The sequence below is a fragment of the Accipiter gentilis genome, chromosome 12, assembly GCF_929443795.1.
Source record: "Accipiter gentilis chromosome 12, bAccGen1.1, whole genome shotgun sequence".
NCBI classification, from domain to species: domain Eukaryota; kingdom Metazoa; phylum Chordata; class Aves; order Accipitriformes; family Accipitridae; genus Astur; species Astur gentilis.
In genome coordinates, this window is record NC_064891.1 from 25,354,448 (window position 1) to 25,376,742 (window position 22,295).

General features: G+C 49.3%; 1 protein-coding gene across 3 annotated transcripts; it reads right to left on the bottom strand.

Moving 5' to 3' along the window:
* Positions 1-4,227: 4,227 nt before the first annotated feature.
* Positions 4,228-21,631, bottom strand: LOC126044993 (Meckel syndrome type 1 protein-like). Of its 3 annotated transcripts, XM_049815478.1 has the most exons (18): positions 21,533-21,631; positions 21,336-21,448; positions 21,192-21,262; positions 20,682-20,837; positions 20,147-20,244; positions 19,231-19,359; positions 18,821-18,925; positions 18,275-18,383; positions 16,545-16,601; positions 15,192-15,234; positions 13,615-13,677; positions 12,766-12,836; positions 11,850-11,919; positions 10,653-10,760; positions 9,960-10,093; positions 9,134-9,216; positions 8,954-9,051; positions 4,229-8,470 (listed from the first exon to the last, which is right to left on the bottom strand). In XM_049815478.1, the coding sequence occupies exons 1-18, from the start codon at positions 21,604-21,606 to the stop codon at positions 8,364-8,366; spliced, it is 1,689 nt and encodes a 562-aa protein (XP_049671435.1). In that variant the 5' UTR covers positions 21,607-21,631; the 3' UTR covers positions 4,229-8,363. The 3 variants fall into 3 exon arrangements, 2 of the variants coding, with proteins under 2 accessions (XP_049671436.1, XP_049671435.1); XR_007507878.1 differs by lacking the exon at positions 9,960-10,093 and having other exon boundaries at positions 8,436-8,470; positions 21,533-21,620; XM_049815479.1 differs by lacking the exons at positions 21,192-21,262; positions 21,336-21,448 and having other exon boundaries at positions 4,228-8,470; positions 21,533-21,596.
* Between the last annotated feature and the right edge of the window lie 664 nt (positions 21,632-22,295).

A 22,295-nucleotide genomic window follows, 5' to 3' on the forward strand; every position in this document is an offset into this window, starting at 1 on the left:
TGTGGATGGCTCTCGGCATGGCACACACTGCCATGCCCCTGCCACATGCTGCTGGTGGTTTCTCACATCTCTCCGAGCCCGATGCCTCCAGGAACAACCTCCTACCCTCCCCAGGCATCTCTGCTCACCTGCCCCACACAGACATAGGCCCGGATCACTCTTGAGACAGGACTGGTGTCCTCCAGCATGCTGCTGCCCGCTGGCTTCTGTGGAGAGCTGGGACCTTGTGGGTCAAGGGTTCCTGCAGGGGAAGGGACCAGCTTTCCTTCCAGAGGATTCGAAGCCCCGGCTCCCATCACATACACATATTAGCTCGAAAACCAGCTCCTCGCACAGTAAGAAGTGGAACAGGCATCTGGGTCTGTCTTTGGGCCACCACCACCTAGGTGCCTTTCAAGGGCTCTGATATCAAGGGACAACCATGGGCACCTCAGCTGGGAGTGCAGAAGCAGGGTCTCACTGCATGGAGAGGTCTTGCTGGCGGAGCTTAAGTGTTGGGCACAGCTGTATGGGTTACCTGGACCCAGCCAGCCGTTGTAGCGTTTCTCATGTTTCTGCTGCACGCACTTACTGCAGCTTGTTAGGGCAAGGGCTCACTTCACCCACACTCCCACGCGGGAGGCACAGAAGACCTCGTTGCTGCAAAGTGCTCTAATGCCAAGGATGGTCTCACCCACGGAGGGACGTACGAAGCCACCATAATACAGCAAGGAAAAGCCCATGTCTGGTGTCCTCCCACATCGTGGCAGCTCAGCTCTCCACTGCCCACCATGAGGTTTCACCTCCCTGCCTCTGCCTCCACCTCTCCAAACACCTCTTTGTCTCCTGCTGAGGGAAGAGGCTGTTCCTTGGATGGCTCCATGTGCCCCGTGCTCTGCATGCTCACCCTTCCCCAAGGCAGGTGAGAAGGATGAGGCCTTCCAGACCCAGCTCTCCATTCTCACCTCTCACCAGAGCCAGGACACCATGCTCTGGCTGTCCCAGCTGTGACTGCGGATGGGTCTGACCGTGCTTTTCTCTATTGTCACACGGGAGCATCCTCTCCCCTGGTAGAGCTAATGCTGAACAGCTCATCCTGCCTGTCCCCTCGTGGCACTGCTGTGGCCCCATGGCTTGGCTCTCTCCACACTGCCGCTACTCAGCATGCCGGGCAGATCTCCAGCACTAACATCAGGCTGCCAGAGCAGAGACACCTGCTAGCAAGACAGGTCAGCACCTTCCTCCATGCCAGACATTGAGCAGGACTACGCTGCCTCCATCTGAAGTGCCCTTTCTAGCTAAGTCCCATCAAGAGGCTCCCAGATAAACATTTTCCTCCTCTCCTAAGCTCCGCAGAGTACCATGGAAGCCAGCATTCCCACTTTGCAAACTTCCCTGCTGCTGCACGGCAGCCTTTCCCATTTCCAGTCCCAACAGCTTCTCACCTCCAGTGAGGACTGTAGGCCCCCTCTCCCTTCCAGCCAGCCCCCGTCCACGCACCCTCCCTCCAGTGCTGGGTGTCACCACCCATCTTATACAGGGCACTAGAGAGGGCTGCAGGAGCTTTCTTGTGTGGCAAGAGCTAAGACAACAGACAGAGCAACTCTGACCCCAAGAACTGAGACACAGCTGCAGGCAGGCAGACTCCCCAAGAGCCCTGGAGATGCAGGGACTAAGTGGAGGAGGCTCAGACAGTTCTTCATTCATGCTGCAAGCAACAGGGACTGCAAAAAAAAGGTCAGAGAGACACTTCACTTTAACCGTGCCTGCGTCTGCAGCACTTGATGTATTTACGAGCTTTCAGGTGGGTCAGGCAGCTGACAGCAATAGAAAATGCAGCACAAAAACCCAGAGTCACACATGCTCCACTTACGAAAAATTACAAAGGTATTTTGAGCGGAGATTGCAGGAGGATGGCTGGTAAAATCTGCTGCTCATCTAAGATCCATCCTGAGGTTTCTGAGGACTTGCCTCCATTGGGAGAGACCAGACCATGACTGCTGATGAAGGAAGAGCTCAGACATGCACAACAAAGGGGTGCAGAATTAATGCTCACCAGAAATACAGAGAAAAGCAAGCCCTTGGCCCTGAGTGAGGCTGACAGTGCGGACATGACCAAAATCCAGAGCTCAGCCCGGCTCCATGTGACACAGGAGTGGGGACTGCAAGACTTGCAGCCTGGCTGCAGCTCAGAAACCACCTGAAGCTGTTCATTCATTTTGCAGCCACTGCTGCCACTTCAGGGACAATATTCCCTTTGGAGGCATGGGACAGAGATCCTGGAGCAGCTGCCAGAAGTAATATGTTGAGGAATAGACTGGAAAGCTGTTCAGGGAAGGCAAAGATCAGAGCTGCTGAGCACAGCAGTGCTGAGGGAGCCAGGGAGTCTCACTCAGTGCCAAGAACACAGGCCAAGTCTTGTGGCATGGGAGAGACAGGATCTCAGAGACAAGGCAGGGACAACTAATTAAGATGGGCCACTCCACACCACCTCCCTGCATGGGGAGCCTCACCTCAGCACCGTGCTGCCTGTGTGTGCCCATGCCAACAGGGAGATGCTGGGGAAGGGAGGAGTGGTGCAGGGAAAGGCACATATGACCAGTCACAAGCGGATCCAGCTGACAAGCTGTAGGTTCCCTCTCCCCGTGCTAGGGGAACAGAGAAGATGCCAACAGCGATTACTCCAAACACTTGTCTCTATGCCAAGAGTTATTAAAAAGTTGCTTTTGAAAAGCGAATATAACCTACAATCTTATGTGTGCAAGCGACAGGAGGATGCTTTGCCATCGCTTTTCTGAGGACAGGACTCCTGTCTCCACAGTGCCCGTGGGGCAAGAGTCCAGCCAAGCCCTGTAGGAGTGGGTGACGTCAATGAAGAAGGGAGATGAGGTTAGGAGGGAAGGGAAACTATGCCATGACTCGCAGAGGCTGAGGCATGGCACCCAGAAAGGCATCTGATGGTTGTGGAAAAAAGGGAAGAGCTGTGCCCTGTGCATGAAGGGTCTCTCCCCAGGCTGCAGTTTTGGTCAGCCTGGGTTTGCAGGGCACACCGCATCCACACCACCCAGCTGTTCTGCACACCTTGCACCATCTCAGGTTGTTTCTGTTCAACGCAGGGTGCCTGGCGAGGCCAGGAGCCCCAGGAAGGTAGAGATGACACAGGCTGGTGTCACGGTATCACAGCTCAGCTCTGCTCTCACGGGGTGAAGGGCTGCAGGGGTGCACAAAAGAAGCAGAGTGGCTTGTGTGCTAATAGTGAGGGGCAAGGGGCATAGCTGGGTGCAAAGAGAAAGCAGGGCCAAAACTACTCCAGGATTAAACTACACCCAGGACTAAACACACAGACCTATATGCATACAGAGGTCTGTGTGTGACATGCACACAAAGAAGAAAACGTCAAAATGGGACAGAAGAGGGGAAAGGATAGAGAAGGGGAAGTGACCAAGGGGAAGAGTGTGGGAATCCAGCCCTTGCAAGCACAACTGCGGTGGAAAACATTGGACATCACAAGCAAAGAGTTGAGAAGCAAGCTGGGCTCGGTGTTTCCAGCCACAGCAGGAAAAGTGGCCGTTCACTTGGGTCCACAGCTTGTCTGATCTCTCAGACTCTCGATGCCATCTCCAGAGCCGTAAGAGAGCATCATAGAATTCACAAGGAGACCAGCAGCAGAGAACAAGATATCACAGGCACTGGCAGCGTGGGATGGGAACCCCCCAGAGAAACAATAACCACCTGGCAGGAATCATACGCTCCCTCCTTCTCATGCCTCCAACAGCAGCCTGACAACAGACTTTGCTCAGCTCAGGCACAAGCTGTCACCATCAATTGCTCTGTACAAGAAAATTTGCTACAGACCCCCCCCCCCCCCAACCATCTGGAAGGGATGATCTGTAGACTCCATCTTCATGTAAAGAATAGGTTGAACAAACATGTCTCGGGCTTTGACTAAGGTGATGTTGCCTGAAGGAAAGCAGTGGACTAGATCTTGATATCCAGCTTGACCTTTCTAGCTTTCCAAGGACAGATTAAGTCACAGGAAATTCACCTTTCCCACCTGCCCAAAGGGCCAATCCTCTTTCTCAGATCTGGAAAGCTTGAAACAACCTGGAATTGCACACCTCCAAGAGAAGTTTCTCTTTCATACATTGCAGAAATCCTCCCAATTGTTTTGAAAGTCAGATTTTTTTTTAAAAATGTAAGGACTTGCAAATAAATTATCAAAAAGTCTGATTCTATCAGTCCTTTCTGATTTTTTGTGTTACTCTAGAAAAAGATCTTGATAGATGCTAGAGAAAGGGAAGTACCTTGTCCACACAGCACTAGCGTTCACTTTAAAAACCTGCTCGAACCAAAGCAGCGAGAGAAATTAAATCAAACCAAAGCAATCATTTCAATGCAGGAAAAGGGGCACACAGATACTTATTTTTTGACTGATCCAATGAAGTGTGATTTTGCTCGGGTCAGTTGTACTCTGCCTTGCACTGAAATACTGACATGAGCTTTCCAGAACACAGGCTGCACCTTGAGTAGACGATAAGCATAATAAAAAGGCAGCTGGGGGTGAAAGGCAAAGCAACTCACTCTTTCACTTCACTGCCAGGAGAGGGCCCGCAGGGAGCTTTCCTCTGACACTCCAACACAGCGACTAAAATTAAAATATATTGAGCCAACAAGCAACCTCTGGTAGTTGTTTAATAATGACCACTTAAACCCCACAGTGCAGGTAACACACACCTTTCCCTCCCCACGCACCACGCAGTGGCAAGACAAATCTCTGTAGGACATGTGCCTGCTGCAGCTCCTCCTCCAGAGCTTGCAGCTCTGCTTCGCATGCAGCCCAACATCCTTCCCAAACACACCTCCCGGCTGCACAACCTCTGGCTGCTGGGACGGCAGCGTGGAAGACAGGCAGCACAGCCCACCCTCCCAGGCCAGAATGTCCCCTGCAGTCACATCAGGAGAAAAACGCTGTTTCCCCAGTTCATCACAAGCACTGGGATGGGACCAAGCCAAAGAGGTGTTTGAGGTTTGCTGGCAAGGCTCTAGTTTCAAGTTATCACAGCCCAAATCTTCCCCAGTTGAGAGCGAAACCCATTCCTGGGGTCTGACTTCTTTGGTGGAAAGCTGCTCCCCCAGTCACGTGAATGACTCATTTCTAGGTCTTCTTTTTCTGATACATTTACACTGGAATTTCTAATGGCTGTTGATTTGTATCATGCAAGCCCTGCCAACTGCCCACAGCCTTTTCGTCCACCAAGCCAACATTTCTGCAATTACCCTCTGTTTACATAGTTTATTTAATGAGATGCCCGGAAGGCCCCTAGGGACTTTCAGCTGGCTCCTGCCCTCATGCAGACCACATCACTGGTAAGGTTGCAGGATTCCAGCCCGTTCAGCTGGAATTTCAGCTGGCACTCAAAAAAACATCGCAAGATCCAGTCTGCCCCAACAAAGCTCAAGAGAACCCAGCTACGTTGCTGCAGCTGATGTAGCCAGAGCTGGGGGGCTGCTGGCCATGCACCAGGGACAGCACCAACCTCTGACTCTCACTGCTAGACCTGCTCTGGTCCCCCCAGGAGTCTGAAGCACTGCCTAGCCTGCACCTGCGGCAGGCTCCTCCTGCCCTCCAGCCTCCCTCCATCTTCAGTTCATGGCATCGCCCAGTCTGCCAGGCTCCTCTGTCCTATTAACTAGTGCCCTCCCATCCCAAGCTCTATTGCACCCACAACTGCCCCTTCCTCTCCCTTCTCCTGTTGAGCTTCAATGCAAAGGCACCCCTCTGGTGCAAAGTGTAGGGACACTTTTGCACAGGGGAAATCCTCACAACTTCCAGGAGATCACTGGCCTCCCCTTCTGCCAGTCCCCATGGGCCACCTCCTATTTCATCTGTGCATACCTGGTCAATACATAACCCCCATTCCAGCTGGCCGGGCTCCTCAGCAAGTTCAGAGCACAAGCCCTGCACCAAATGCCAGTTTTATTAAAAGATCAGTGACATTTTCATACATGTATATGGAAATTTGCTAGTTTCATTTATAAAAGGGCATATTCAAAGAACATTTGCTGAAGGCTTTCTCCAAAACACCTTTTACGATCACCATTTTGTTCTGTCTGGCAAAGGAGGCTGCGAGTATGAAGGTGAAAAACTGCTAACAGTATCTTACTTTGGAAGAATTACTTCTTTGATTACAGTAATTTTTTATTTTCAAATTTTGCTCTCTTGAGTTTCTGTAAGATTTTACACTATTCAGAGTTTTAACTAGCAAAACTAGTATCATTATGTAAACCTTACTGTGCCTCTGTGTAATCTCAACACTCAATACACCAAATCCTGCCATAAAAATGTGCTGAGCAATGAGCACGAGTTGGGAACCTGACCTTATAATCAGAAGAGTCCACTCTCTAACAGGATCTGCCTTTGGCATCATCTCAATCAGAAAGGTGTTTTGTTGCTTTACTGATGAAAAGAATATTTTCTTGACCTTGTAACTCAATCCTGAAAAGGGTTTCAGAGACATGCAATTCAGCTATTAGTGATAAGCACAACAGAAACACCCAGAAGGAAATTAAGTATTGCTTAGATAGCATGCAATAAACATACAGAGCCATGACATGAATTATGATTAAAAAAAAGAGATAGCAAGTGCTACATACTCAGTGAATGCTTTTCATCCTGGGCACTGAGTGGGTCAATCTCTGGTGAAACGTGACTAGATTACTAAAGACCATGATAGTGCACACACCTGAAATCCGGTCCTCCAGAACTGGGCCTGTGCCTTCACAGCCATCACATCAAAGGCCTAAGTGGAGAACTGATTCATGCACAAGACACAACATCCAGCTCGAGGCCAAGGACACTGTGCTCTGCTTAACAGGCCATGCAATCTAATACACACTCTTCCATCAAAAAGGAGGGGTAGCAGGCGAGGAAGGTGAGCAAAAATCATTTTACAGTTGAAACTGCCAGACACATTCAAGCTGTCAAACAGATCTAGGAATTACAACAAAGGTGAAGGAGGAACAAAGCTAGGAGTTTGGTTTTCCCAGTGAAGGCTGGGACAGGATCAATATGGCAAGCAGGGAGTGAGGAAGACAACGGAGCAGCAGGGAAGAGGGGGATGTTCTAATAATCACACACATTGCTGCAGCCATGAGTCTCATGCTCCCTGTGAAGGAGGAACGTGCAGAGCAAAAGGAGGAAGGCCAATTCCTATTTCATATTCTGCCTGTGAATTCTAACTTTACAGACACATTCAGACCTGCATGATCTCAGCCTGAGACTTTTTTTCCTATCCCTTGTGTTAGGAGCAGAGGAGAACACATGGAAATATGACTTGTGCACAAATGAACACAGCAGCACTGTCAGTCTGCAGGTAGCCTCGCTTCTGTCAACTTGAGACAGGAACAAAAACAGGAAAGAAAACAAAAGTCTGAGAAAAGAACAGAAGAAACTGGGTAAAAACCAGGTACACACATGCTTCCCCAGGAAGCAATGCAGAATACTGCAATCAGAGACGGAACAATGAACCGTAGCTCAAAGGAACAGCTTGAACAGTTCAAAGTTCAGCTGATGTGCAAATGTTATGATCTGCTCTCGTTGTCTGCAAACTGTCCAGCCCCAGCCAAAGTTCTGCTATGAACTAAGGGGAATGTGTGTTTTCAGTTGTATTCTTGAACAAAGAATCCTCCTGCTCATCACTGCAGAGCCAGAAATGTTATGAGCACACACAAGGCAATACAGAACGTAACCCTTTTCTCCAGTTCTCAATCTGTCAAATGTCACTCCTTTGCTTTGCTTTCATATATTACATGTAGCAGAAAGCTTTCTCTCTAGGAATGAATCAATCTTAAGGCACAGTTGGAACAGATTCATTTTAGTATTGACTGACCCATAGCTACAAATGCTGACAATGATTATCAGCACTTCTCAAGAAGTTATCTACTCATTTCATTAAATCTCAAAGAGCATTCATGCCTTGACCTTCAACATCACCCTTTTCTTTAGGAAGAAAACTAAATCTACCAAGTTATGTAGACTTGAAATTGTTCTAATCATTTACTATTCAATTCCTGAAAAGGTGTTAAGGGTTCACAGGTCCCATGTCAGTATTTTAGTCTGCTCAGCAAAAATGTGGATAATTGGCTGTGTTGTTAGGGCCTGGTAACAAAATGCCTTGAAGAAATGGTGCTCCTTCCACAGGTTCCTGTGGAAATGCAAAGATTCTGGGTCTGGATGTGTTACAGACTCCTTCCCCCACCCAAGGAAAATGACAAAGGAAGGGCTTCGAAAGCTTCCAGGCACCAGCACTGTGACTCCTACTGAACAACGGGAGCTCGTGTCAGAGAGAAGATGCTAAATGCTCCCAGGCAGTGGAGGTGGTCAATCATGGTTCCTGCGACTGGTGCACAGTAGAGGCAGAGGTGCTGATGAGGTCCTGAGGAAGGCTCTCGCGTGCTTCCTGCATCCGGCGCCGTGCCCTCTGGAAAGCCTCTACAACACAGCAGGTGACAGAATGCATCAGACAGCCTCAGGGAAGGGATGAGTCTGTCCACTGAACATCAGCTCTCCTGGAGCAGGAGTCTCACTTCCTATTACTAAGTTCTACCAACAAAGCACTTGGTCCTTGCTGCTCTCTTATTTCTAGCACTGTCTTTACTCTGTGCATAATGGAATCAGACACAGAGCCTGTGCATCAGTGCTACAAGCTATGCTCAGTGCCAGGCAAGACTGGGCAGCCCAGCCTAGGCTTTGCCCTCACAGCACGGTTATCCCTCCTGCCTGCTGAGGACTGATGCCTCCTGAAGTTTCCAGCTCAGGTGTGAACATTTAACCTCTGCTATGGACTCAGAGAGCTCATGAGGGGAAAATTATCCCCATGGTAATGGATTCTCTTGAAATATCCTGTCCACTCTGTAAAAAGGGGGCAAAAGTGAGCTAAAGGCTCGCCAAGGAGAATGACACTGAAAACCCTACCCAAAACGTTGTAGACGGAGCTCTGCTGGCTGAAGCCTCCAAGCCGGTCCAGTACACTCTGCACACGCTGCCTCAGGGCACTGGTTTCCAGAAAGGCTCTGCAGAGAAGTACAATAGGAGGTCAGGCCTGCTAAAGCACAGCACACAAGATGGAGCTCATACTCACTTTGCTGCACTTACTTAGACTGCTGCAGGCAGTAAAGCCGGAACGTGACACTCCCTGTTGTCTCTGTGCGAAAACCAAAGCGGCTCAGACGCTCTCCCTGCAAAGATGGTACAAATTAGAGTAACCACAGCCTGCAACCTGCTGCAGCAAGCTGACCCTAGCAAAAATGAGCATGCCCCACCGAGAGCATGCACTCCTGTGAGGACAGTCTCTCCCTTTCCCGCTGCACATAGAAAGCGAGATCAGAAAGAAGGGCAGATGGTTCCAGGCTGTGCTGAGGGCAGGACCTAAACACTAGCAAGCTGATAGTGCAGTGCTGGAGGAAGGTTTCAACAACTGCATTATTCCCACACAAAGCTGCTACTAAGACCAACTTGCTCGTTACACCAGCAAGCACCTCTGCAGCTTTCTTAAGAACATGAAATTTCTGCCTGCCTTATACCTATTGGCTTCTGGCTTCAGGAAACTGTTCCAGCCACAGTACAGCCCAGATTCCTTACAAAAACACAGGAAGAAGTCTATAGCTGGTAACAAATGCTGACCTGACAGACACTTCCTGGACAGGGCCAGCACAGGCAACGGTAAGTCAAGGCTTTGGTCCACATTCACCCACTTCTCTAAGCTGCACACACCTCAGAAGGCAGAGGGGTCTGCCTCAGCATTTGCCCATTCCTCTGTTCATGATCACAAGTCTCACAAAGGAGACATTTCTTTAGTCAGAAGGACAGGACCACCAGCCCATCCTTGTTCAAATCTGCTCTAGGCTGTCCACAGACACCTGAAGCCAAGAGCATAATCTACCATTTCCCAGCAAGAGCAATGCCCTGCAGCTAAGCCCACCTTGAAGGTTGATGGTATCCTGACGTAGGTTATGTCCTCCAGCTCAGGAGATCCACCAATGAAAAATCTCCTCAGCTCAGCAACTGTCCCCAGCTCCACAGGGCGCCAGGTAGGGATGGTGAGCATGTGGAGACCTGACCCAGGACAATAGGACAGCTTAGCAGCTATGACCAACAATCTAATCAGAGTCACAGAGGACAGCATGGTAGATGGATACCTGCTGACCCAAACCACAGTAGAGTGGAAATGGAAACTCTGCATGGTATCTCTTTAACATTTTCCCAATGAGTCAGCCCCATACAGTCACACAGCCAGCGCTGAAAGTGCCCGTGAGGAGCATCTCCTTACTACATATGGGTGTCAGAATAGTTGTGACCCTCAGATTCCACGTGGGACAGAGAGGGCTACAGCTATTGTAAAGATGGATATACAGCATCATCCCAGAGCTCTATCACGCGAGATCTTGTGACAGAACCACTGAAGGAGCAAGGACAGCAACACATGATGCGTCTCAACAACAAGGCAGAATGGTGCAGGATGCATCAAATCCTTCTTTGGTGCCCCACAGACAGCTAACTATCCCCTCCAGCATGCAAAGGCAAAGCCTCCCCATGACCAGCTGAATCCATTCCCAAGAGAATCACTCAACTCATTCTCCCAGCCAATTAACATAACAGTCCAAGTATGTTTTACCTGGAGATGCTGGCAGCACCAAGGAACCATATCCTTCAACGCGATACCTCTGCCAGAAATCCAGGGAGAGGACCTCAAAGTAGAGAACAGGCCACTGAGGGAGACTGTCTACAAGGAAGGGCAGCAGATCACAGCTTTGTGAGGGAGACTATCACAGAGAAAAAAAGCTAAACACCCAACTCCGCTAGTAGGAAGTCCTTTCTGTATTTCTTCTACAATGACTAACCTAGATGGGTGATTATTTTCCCTTGTAAAAGCTGAACCCTCAGATTTGAGAATTGTTGAAAAGATGTTAAACATTTGGGAAAATTCTTTGTTTTGAGAGCAAGTCCAAACTGGTTCCTCAATTATCTTTGAGCAGACAAGACAATCTTTTGTGAATGATCTGTTGCCAAACAAGGGAACCTTTTTATCTCTGACCTTTCCCACCACTACTGGAGGATTATTAACTTGGATTCTCCTACAGGTCTCCAAGCATTTCTGTTTTCCATGGTGAAACAAACTCATTGTGTTTATTCTAGGCTGAAAATCCATTAGTATTTGTTGAATACTCAAATCCAATGCATACATTGGATTCAAGTGGCAAGGCATGCTGCAAAGCTGTCCCTAGCAATTGCAATCCAATGAGCAATGACGTCAGTGAGGAAGCAGCAGTAGCATAGTAAAGCAGCAGGAACAGGCAGCAGAGAAGCCCAGCTTGAAATAGAGCTGGAAGTTTCAAAGTGACATTAACTATAAAAAGAGTATACAGGTCACTGAGCGCGTCTACAAACCTAAGACTCGGAGAGTTTTAGCTGTGTACAAAAAAAGCTGCCTGTTTCTTTTGCTGCAGTGTCCCAGGGCTCTACGCAGTACACCACGCATGGCAACACAGACCAGCATGCCAGGCATTTTGAGACAGACAAGCTAAGATCCAAGTAGTTTTGCAATTGGATAAAGCTGGCTACAGCCTGGAAGCAGGGCAACATCAATGATTCCATACAAATGCTATTGCACTGCTGGGCAGGGCAAATACAGTATGTGCCCAGAGGTTGTGTGGTGACAAGGTGAACATTTGCTGAACGAGCAACTTTTCCCTTTGTTTAAATCTGTCCTTTCATCTTGGTGAGGGACCAACAACATGCCAGACAGCATGATGCCTACACTGCAATCAAAAGATTTCAGAGTTTCACGTTTCAGAGGAACAAGGGAACACACCTTCCAATTCGTCTCCTTGGGTGAAAAACATTTCCAAAGTGAAGGGGTAGGAGAAGTATGCCACGTTATCCTAGAAAAGGAACAGGACAGAGATCAGATTCCTGGACAAGAGAATTCACCACTAGCATTGCAGGGGGCACAGAGAGCAGGGAGAAAAGAACTAATGGTGGAAAAGAGGTAATGATGCCCAAACAAGATCAATTACATCACGCTAACAAACACCTGACTGCATAATGGACCTGCATACACTCCCAAGTGCCATGTTGATGGAACAGGCTGTTAAAAAGAATGAAAAATGGGAAAGAGTAACACACCTCAAATGACAATTCAGCCAGTTGTGTAACTACTACACCACCAGTCTTTACAGGAGCCAAGCAAAATACCTCAAACAATGGTATTACTGCAATGTTTTATGATAATTATTTTTGTAATATGCAAAATATCTCACACAAAAGACATTAAAAAGTTGATAAAATTTGGATTTTGTAAGATAAGAGTTGGAGACGGCAATGGAACCAACCTCCCAGATAGGAGGAGGGGTTAATTTTGAGAAATCAATTTAGAGACTGTGTGCATTCCTGCCCCAGGCAAGTGAGAACAGTGCTTCATTAACTCTGAGCATTTGAGAACACAAAAATCAAAGCTCCAAAGGCAATCAATCAGCCAGAAGGAAGAAAAAAGTGAGGTTCCAGAAACTGCTTTGAAGCAGTTTTGGTTTGCCTAGTTTTATTTGGACACAGTGGCACCCTGAAAAATGGCAAGTATAACTAGAATGAGGAGAATACTAAACAGGCTCTGCCCTTGAAAGGAGCTCTCAAGTCAGGACCTTTGCTGAATGTATCTGTAGCTTGTAACACATGTTCCATTTCAGAGAATGCCTGTTCAAACTGCTCTGCAGGTCTGAAAGCATCCTTACCCAGCCCACTGTCTTGGTGGCACAGGTCTGTGTCACTCCTGATAGCTGCTGGAACGCAGGGCTTGACCACTCTGGGAGAAAAGGAGAACATAAGCACAGTGGTGAATGCTTTGGGTAAGAGGGAGGGAGGACTTACAAACCAGAGCAGCTCAGAGTCAGTCCCAGATGACTGGGATGACAGGTCACATCACCCACACTGAATTTCCCTAGGTGTGTCCCACCCTGACTTGTTCCAGGCAATGGCTGCTCCCCAGAATGCCCTGAACTGTTGATGAAAAGCAGCAACTCCATCTTAAAAGTAGAACCTTATCTAAATGTACTGAATAGCACAAGTGGTACCTCTTTGGACAAACATCAGGATATAATCAGAGAGGGGAGCCAGAGCCATAGCTTCAGGGGAATTAAACATGCAGCAGGATACGCATGTTAGTGCTGGGAACCTTACTTATTGGTCAAAATTTAAAATGCTAGTGTCAGCACAAAACATGAGAACATGATGGTGAGCACTGAAATCAGACAGGGTCATTGCTGAGATGGAGAAGACAGGAAGAGTATTCTCCACAGTACAAGGAATGAACTTTGGGTAGACTGCTGGACATCATCACCACTGGTTGAGAAGTCAATGGATCTCTCCCAGCCTGATTTGGAAGAGACGAGAGGGGAAGATACTATTTTCTCCCAGATATGAGATTAGTTCAAGCAACTGAGTTCTACAATTTTAGCTCCGAAGACCTCTGACTAGATCCCAGCACCGACATTAACTTTTACTGACTTTCAGCAAAGCTGATCTGATGGACTATGCTTCATTCCTTAAACTGCTGTGATATGGCTGGAAACGTGAACACTTACGGTTAGGTAGCTCCAGGAAGAAATGGACATAGAGGTTGTCATACTCATAGCCTTGAGCTGAAACTGAGAAGAAGAGATAATTAACTTCAGCTGCTTCCTTCCACACAAACTCCTCCAGTGCCCACTGTAGACTTTTGGAAGAGCCAGCACCAGTAACGTCATGGACGACCAGTTACTGCTGGAAGCTGGGAAAGCCAGGATCTTCAAAGTAACAGAATATGACCCTCAGAGAAGATTCCGTCTCTAGACTAGCCCTGTTATCATTAGGGAGGTCACACATTTAATTTCTTTCTTTGCTATAATCTCTATTAACTTCCCAATCTGCTCTCCTTTTTTCAGATCTCTATGTCTTCCTGGAACAGCTGCAGTATTTGTAACCTCCAATCTGTAGATGCCACTCAAGGGGTTAGTCCACTGTCCTGGTTTCAGCTGGGATAGTTAATTGTCTTCCTAATAACTGGTATAGTGTTATGTTTTTGAGTTTGGTATGAGAATGTCGTGGTTTAACTCCAGCCAGCAACTAAGTACCACGCAGCCGCTCGCTCACTTCCCCCATCCAGTGGGATGGGGGAGGAACTCGGGAAAAAAAGGTAAAACTTCTGGGTTGAGATAAGAACGATTTAATAGAGCAGAAAAGAAGAAATTATAATGATAATGATAACACTAATAAAATGACAACAGTAGTAATAAAAGGATTGGAATGTACAAATGATGCACAGGGCAATAGCTCACCACCCGCCGACCGACACCCCGCCAGTCCCCGAGCAGCGATTCCCTGCCCTCCCCACTTCCCAGTTCCTAAACTAGATGGGACGTCCCATGGTATGGAATACACCGTTGGCCAGTTTGGGTCAGGTGCCTTGGTTGTGTCCTGTGCCAACTTCTTGTGCCCTGGCTGGCCATGAGAAGCTGAAAAATCCTTGACTATAGTCTAAACAACACTGAGCAACAACTGAAAACATCAGTGTTATCAACATTCTTCGCATGCTGAACTCAAAACATAGCACTGTACCAGCTACTAGGAAGACAGTTAACTCTATCCCAGCTGAAACCAGGACAGAGAAGAACGTTGATAACACACTGACGTTTTCAGTTGTTGCTAAGTAAGTCTTACGAGGAGCGGCTGAGGGAACTGGGGCTGTTTAGTCTAGAAAAGAGGAGGCTGAGGGGAGACCTTATCACTCTCTACAACTACCTGAAAGGGGGTTGTAGTGAGGTGGGTATTGGTCTCTTCTGTCAGGTGGCTGGAGATAGGACAAGAGGAAATGGCCTCAAGTTGAGGCAAGGGAAATTTAGGTTAGATATTAGGAAAAATTTTTTTACTGAGAGGGTTGTCAGACATTGGAATGGGCTGCCCAGGGAAGTGGTTGAGTCACCATACCTGGAGATATTCAAAAAGCAAGTGGACAGGGTACTTCAGGACCTGGTTTAGTGGGCACGGTTAATGGTTGGACTCGATGATCTTGAAGGTCTTTTCCAACCTAAATGATTCTATGATTCCATGACCCTTCATAGCCTCAGCCATCCCAGCAGAACCAGATTTGCCCCTATAGTCACTGTTTATAATGAGGACTCACCTATTTCTCCATTCACAAAAAGCCGCAGTGTACCAGGAAGAATCTGTAAGAACAAGCAGATAAACAATATAAAGAGCTCAATGACCACTGGTGGAACCTCATACATCCCCTCCCAACAAGGCCTCACATGGATACTTCAGAGATGTTTGTACATAAATGACTCACTCTGCTGGCCAGGTAGGAGCCATGACTTCTCACATCACTTTCCAGAAGTGAACAGTGACTCTGGAGACAGGCTTTCTAGAGAAACCAAATTCCTAGACCACAGGAGTTTACTATTCTGTAACTCAGTCTCTTACAGACTCCAAGATGGTTATAAAATGTAGTGAGAAGTCACTTGCAGAAATCACAGTCCTGTTTCTTCTGTAGTGTTCCTGCACTTGCCTGAGGTGGGGGAAGCGGGGGGAAGCATAGGATGAGCTGAGACACTCTATCAAAGTACTTCCTTTCTTAAAAGATTATAGTAAAAGGCCTTCAGACAATGCATGCAGTTTCACAGAGACTGCAGCATTCAGCACGCTCTGCTGCTGGTCCAACAGATGCAGGATGGATCTCTGCAGGTCCCATATCCATTGCAACCTGTCCCTTTTGAAACCAATTTTCTGTTGGAAGCCACAAGGTAAAAGTTGCCAACACCCAGAATGAAACAGTCTTTAGAGACTGTGGTACAAATGGCAGTCGTGCTAAACAGGTCAACGGTCTCCAAAGGCAGCAGGGCTCTAGGTCCCTGCCAAGTGCCGCAGGTACTCACTGCAAGGGGAACTAGGCCTTAAGCCTCATTGTTTCTAAGACTATTCATATCAGACATATAACTAATGATTACAGATTACTTTAGATGTGATTAATAGAATGCAGGTGCTTATAAAACAATATGCATAAGCATCATTTGTCCTATGTGTAGCCCCCACCATAGCTGGCTAAAAACCCAGTCAAGCTGAATCAACAGAAGAAGGATCATACATCTTAGACCTAAAACATGGAAGTAAGTGATTAACTTTAGAACAAGATAAATAAATAGAATAGCCTGAGTGATTTTCAGAAATTCAAAGGTGATCTTTGATGTGTAAGAAGATAAGTGACTGTGGTGACCCAAGACCTTCTGCCTACAACCACTAACTTCAGAAGAACCAGGACACAAGAACTGATGAGATAAACTGATGAATGACAACGACATGGGAACCAAGATCAACTAGAGAATTACAAAGATTTTGGACTGGGATAATGGGTGGTAAAAGGTATATAAGACTGAGAAATTTTTGGAAGTTTGCCATTCACTGTGGTGGTGGCCCAACTCTGAGTTGTTAATAAAGCAAACCTAGAGAAATCCATGACTGAAAATCCTTTAACACTCACCGTTTCAAATTCGGAGCCTACGAGACCGCTGAGGTATTCCTTGTGCCGACTGTACAGCTGGAAACACAGAACAAGGAGATTAGAAAAAGTGTATTTTTGATTGTCTTATTGCAAAAATTGAAATGGACATAACTCAAAACCAGTTTAAATTGTCGACAGGCTTAGCATACCAGGTTTTTTTAATCGTTATAACAGATATAGAGAATTGTATTGGGTTTGTGTGGCAAGGTTTTGGTAGTGGCAGGGCTACAGGGGTGGCTTCTGTGAGAAGCTGCTGGAAGCTTCCCCTATGTCCGACAGGGCCAATGCCAGCCGGCTCCAAGATTGACCTGCCGCTGGCCAAAGCCAAGCCCATCATTGATGGTGGTAGTGCCTCTGGGATAACGTATTTAAGAAGTGGATAAAGTTGCTGCACTACAGCAATTGCAGCTGGAAAGACGAGTAAGAATATGCGAGAGAAACAACTCTGCAGACACCAAGGTCAGTGAAAGAGGAGGGGGAGGAGGTGCTCCAGGCACCAGAGCAGAGATTCCCCTGCAGCCCGTGGTAAAGACCATGGTGAGGCAGGCTGTCCCCCCTGCAGCCCATGGAGGTCCACGGTGGAGCAGCTATCCACCTGCAGCTGGGCAGGACCCCATGCCAGAGCAGGTGGATGCCCAAAGGAGGCTGTGACCCCGTGGGAAGCCCGCACTGGAGCAGGCTCCTGGCAGGACCTGTGGCCCTGTGGAAAGAGGAGCCCACGCTGGAGCAGGTTTGCCGGCAGGACTTGTGACCCCGTGGGGGACCCATGCTGGAGCAGTGTGTGCCTGAAGGACTGCAGCCCATGGAAGGGACCCACGCTGGAGCAGGTCATGAAGAACGGCAGCCTGCGGAAAGGACTCATGGAGAAACTCGTGAATGACTGTCTCCTGTGGGAGGGACCCCACAGTGGAGCAGGGGAAGAGTGAGGAGTCCTCCCCCTGAGAAGGAAGGAACGTCAGAGACAATGTGTGATGAACTGACCGCGACCCCCATTCCCTGTCCCTCTGTGCCACTGCAGGGGAGGAGGTAGAGAACTTGGGAGTAAAGTTAAGCCCAGGAAGAAGGGAGGGGTGGTGGGAAGGCGTTTTAGGTTTTAGTTTTTATTTCTCATTATCCTACTCTGATTTGATTGGTAATAAATCAAATTAGTTTTTCCCCAAGTTGAGTCCGTTTTGCCCATGACAGTAAGGAAACGTACAAATGAAAAGCTAAAAAGTTAAATACCTTTGTAAACTGCCACAGCCAAAAAGGCAATTCAGAAAGATCAAGACATAAAATGAGATCCAAATATCCTGGGACATTACAGGTAACAAGAAATCATTCAATAAGTATATGGGCAGCAAGAGGAAGACCAAGGAAAAGGTTTGCCAACTGCTCAAAAGGGAAGGAAAACCATTGGCAGGTGACACTAGAAAGGCACTAATTTAGGTGGTTTCGTGCATGAGTTCTCACTACATAGGTCACTGCAGTCAGAGGCCAACACACCTAATATTGGACAAGGTCTCTACCTAGAGTAAGGAATGAAGCAGTCAGGGAGTATTTGTCGGAGTTCTCAGATTGCTGGGCATGATGAGACTCACTGCCAGTGACATTCATTTTGTCAACTTTAGGTGTCTACAGCACTAACAATTACATCTACATGAGGGTCTGAGCTCCCTCTGTCAAATTAGGAGAACTAGTCAATATGATCAGTGGAGGCCAGTCCTTACATCTCTGAACACGTGCTGCTCGCGTTCCTCCTCCTCTGGCTGCACTTGGACAGACGCATTCTCAATGGTGTACTTCCACACCTCTCGCTTCTCTCCATCCAGCTCGATCCTGCAGAGCCCCAAAACACATGGGCAAAACTCCCCCGTTATGCAGAGAATAGGCACAGGCAGCAAGAGCATCAACTGTGCCATCCTGACACAGCAGTCCCCCCTCCACCAGGCCTGTACAGTAACACAAGGGCGCTAACAGCCCTCTCCTCGCTCCCAATTGCCTGCCAGCATCAAGGACTCAAAAAGGAAGACTTGCTTGTGTCCAGCATATGCATAACCTGTAGCCCTAGGGACTGGCACCAAAGCCCCACACATCACGCACAGAGTGACACCACACACAAGTACACGATAATCTTGTCTTAGGAATCTCTGGAATAAAACTAAAAAATATCCCTCGATTTAAGTGCTGATCTACTGCCTGAAGGGTGACCAGGAAACAGCCATTTCAGCGCTCTGTATCAGCCCCACAACAGGTATCAGCCCTGTCCCACTCACCGGTAGGCTCCTTTGGTGCCAGTAAAGTCAGGCTTCACTGTGATCACCCCATTGCCATCCACCTTGATTGTGCAAAGAACATGTTCATACTCCCTGTGACCAAGCCTAATGGAAGACATCAGAGAACGTGGACACTCTTGCTCTGGAACAGCAGAGCTGGTAAAGGCACATGGGGGGGTACGGAAGGGAACAAATACACCCATACTTTCCTACATTAGTTTAAGAAGCCTTTTGGAGGGATACACTCAGTTACCTCCCAATGGAGGAAAGAGGCAGAAAGAAACGCAGCCCAAGTTACTGAGCTCTTGGAATTCTCTTCCCTTAACTAATGAAAGAAACAGGAGATTTGAGTAAGGAGAGAAGATGGGTTTCCTTCTATGAAATTAAGATTACTTCAGGATTTTACTTACTTCCCATAAGGTCCCAAGTCCCCCATGATGTACATAGTCTGGACAGGCGTGTTAATCACATGATTGTTCTTTATAAATTCTTCTGAGGGTTCCCAGGTGATGATTTTCGACTTCAGAGAACTTGCTTCTCTGTCAACAATAGAGCAGCACAAGTCACAGCTCACCTCAGCAGCCCAGCACAGGCAGAACTGAACCCCCACGTCCTGGTTTCAGCTGGGATAGAGTTAATTTTCTGTCTAGTAGCTGGTATTGTGTTATGATTTGGATTCAGTATGAGAAGAATGTTGATAACACACTGATGTTTTCAGTTGTTGCTAAGTAACGTTTAGTCTAAAGTCAAGGATTTTTCAGCTTCTCATGCCCAGCCAGCAAGAAGGCTGGAGGGGCGCAAGAAGTTGGGAGGGGACACAAACAGTGCAGCTGACCCAAACTGGCCAACAGGGTATTCCATACCATGGGATGTCACATCTAGTATAGAAACTGGGGGGAGTGGGGGTGGGGCGATTAACTGGGTGTCGGTCGGTGGGTTGTGAGCAATTGCATTGTGCATCACTTGTATATTCCAATCCTTTTATTACTACTATTGTAATTTTATTAGTGTTGCCATTATCATTATTAGTGTCTTCTTTTCTGTTCTATTAAACCATTCTTATCTCAAATCATGAGTTTTACTTTTTTTTTCCAATTCTCTCCCCCATCCCGCTGGGTGGGGGGGGAAGTGAGTGAGCGGCTGCGTGGTGCTTAGTTGCTGGCTGGGGTTAAACCATGACACCCCTACAATGAGGAGTCAAACTGCCAGATTCCAAGTGCAACACAGCTCAAGCCACCAACTTCCACAGACCAGGCTGCTCCGCAGCTGGGGCACCAGCACCAGGAAACCTGCATTAGCAAGCTCCGAGCCCCAATTTGCACTCACACTGGCCTATGGTCTTGTCTTCTCCTTCTCACATTGGCCATCCTCTCTGCCAGATACGATGGTACCTCATGATCTGAGTCAGTTACCTTCTGGCAGTGCTGGAAGAGAGAAACAGACAGGAACTACCTTAATGATAACGGGACATTTTTCCCAAACACAGCTCCACTCTTGGAGGAGAACAGGTATGTACGCACCCACATGAAAGAACAAACTGCTAAAAGACTGTAGAACTTATTTGCTGTTCTTGTGGCAAAGTACAGCGGAACTCCACCCAGCAAGTTACCTACAGAGCAATGCTAAAAAGCCAAGTGCCTCCAAGCTGCCCCTGGCCATCATTTTGAAATAAGAAGATCTCAGCCCAGGTCTGGGGCACCAGATGAAGCTGCTTTGCAGAAGCAGTGCGTCCTCCTGCATACAGGATACCTGGCTTGCGTCTGCATTACCAAGAACCAACAAATGTTCCCAACAAATGCAGTAGGCCTGGTGGTTTTGACAGTCGCTGCTGTATAGATTATGCATAACTAAGAGCTGGTACCTCCTCTAGGTTGGTGAATCGGTCGTGATCCGTGTAGGTGAAGATGCGATAGTTCTTCCGACCTCCAGCCTTCTCCAATTTCAAGATCTCCTCATGGTACTGCCGGTCCAGGGGAGTCTGGCAGGCTGACTCATTTTGGTACAGATCCACCTCAAACTGAGAGCACCACAGGTAAAGCGCAAAAGCTGCTTTTCCCCAGCCTTGTCTGAGCCACAAACGCTTTTCAGATCAGATTTCCAGAGCCGCCACCGAGAGAGGCAAGATCCGTCGGGAATCCCTGCAAACCCGAGCTCCGGAGCGGCTCCGGCCCTACTCAGCCGTGCGACGGCCGACAGCACCCGCCGATGCCCACCTAGAGGGGCTCGGGCGCAGCAGCTCACCCCGAAGCAAGAGACCCTACAGTGAAGCGGGGCAGGGGGGCCGTCGGCGGCACAACGAGAAGGAGCTCCCGCAAGCTCCCCCCTCCCCCCGCTCCCCCACGGCCCGCCGCCGCCGCCGCCGCCGCCCCACCTGGCTGAAGAGCTTCTCCTGCCACCCCACCTCGGCCTCCTCTTCCTCGTCGTCCGGGGGCCGCCGGGCAGCTGCGGGAGAGGGCCCGGTCACCTCCGGCGGCGCTGCCCCCGCCCTCCCCCCCTCCCCGGCCGCCCCACGTACCGGTCGCGGCGCGGTCGGCCAGGCCCAGCAGCTCGGCGCCGCGCGGGCCGGCGAGCGGCGGCGGGGCCTGCGGCAGGAGGGGCCCGGCCGAGGTGACCCGCTGGACGCGGACCCTGCGGGGAAGGAGGGAGGGAGGGAGCGTCACGGCGGGCCGGCAGGCGCGGCGTGGCGTGGGGGGGGCGAGGGCGGCCGCTCACCGGACGCGCAGGTTGCGGACGGGGTCGCGGGAGCGGTACACGGCGCCGCCCGCGCGCCACAGCGGCTCCGCCATGGCGGGCCGCGCCGCCGCCTACGCCGCGGAGACGGGGCGGCGCGGCAGGCGCAGCGCCCCCCCGCGGCCGCGCCCCGCTGCCAGCCCGGGCGGAGGCCGGAGCGGCTCCCCCCCCCCCGCCCCCGCCGGGCGCCCGAGGCCGCGGCAAGGCCTCCGGCTCGGCCCTTCGCCTCCGGTCCCCGCTGCGGCAGCACCGGCGGGGCGCGGCAGGGCGGCCGCCGAGTGAGGGGGTGTCACCGTCAGTCGGCACTTCAGAAAGGCGCTAAGGCTCGGTTTGGGAGTTCGAGAAAGCAGGCGCTCTTTAGGGGAGCGCTGGACGCGCGGGGATCGCTCCGCCCGCCTGTCTTCCAACAGAGGAGGCTAGACACGAAGTGGATGTACGCGTTCGTGGTTTCTCGTGGGAACAATGAACGCATTCACCTGAGTCCCGGGAGCTCGCTAGTGTATGTAAATGTCCTCGGCGCAGGCGCACTCGAGGTCTTTGGTGGTCTTCGGGGGTCCTCTGGTGGCCTTCGACAGCCTTCCTCGCTTGTCTGCTGGTCGACCCTTTTCTAGTGATTCTTCTGTGCAGTGGGACGCTTTACAGGTCTGATACAGCTTATCCGGAAGAATGTTCGATAGTAACTACTATCTGTCCTCTCTTGATTTACATTCTTTTGTCGCAAAGCACATTGACGCTCCAAGCCAAG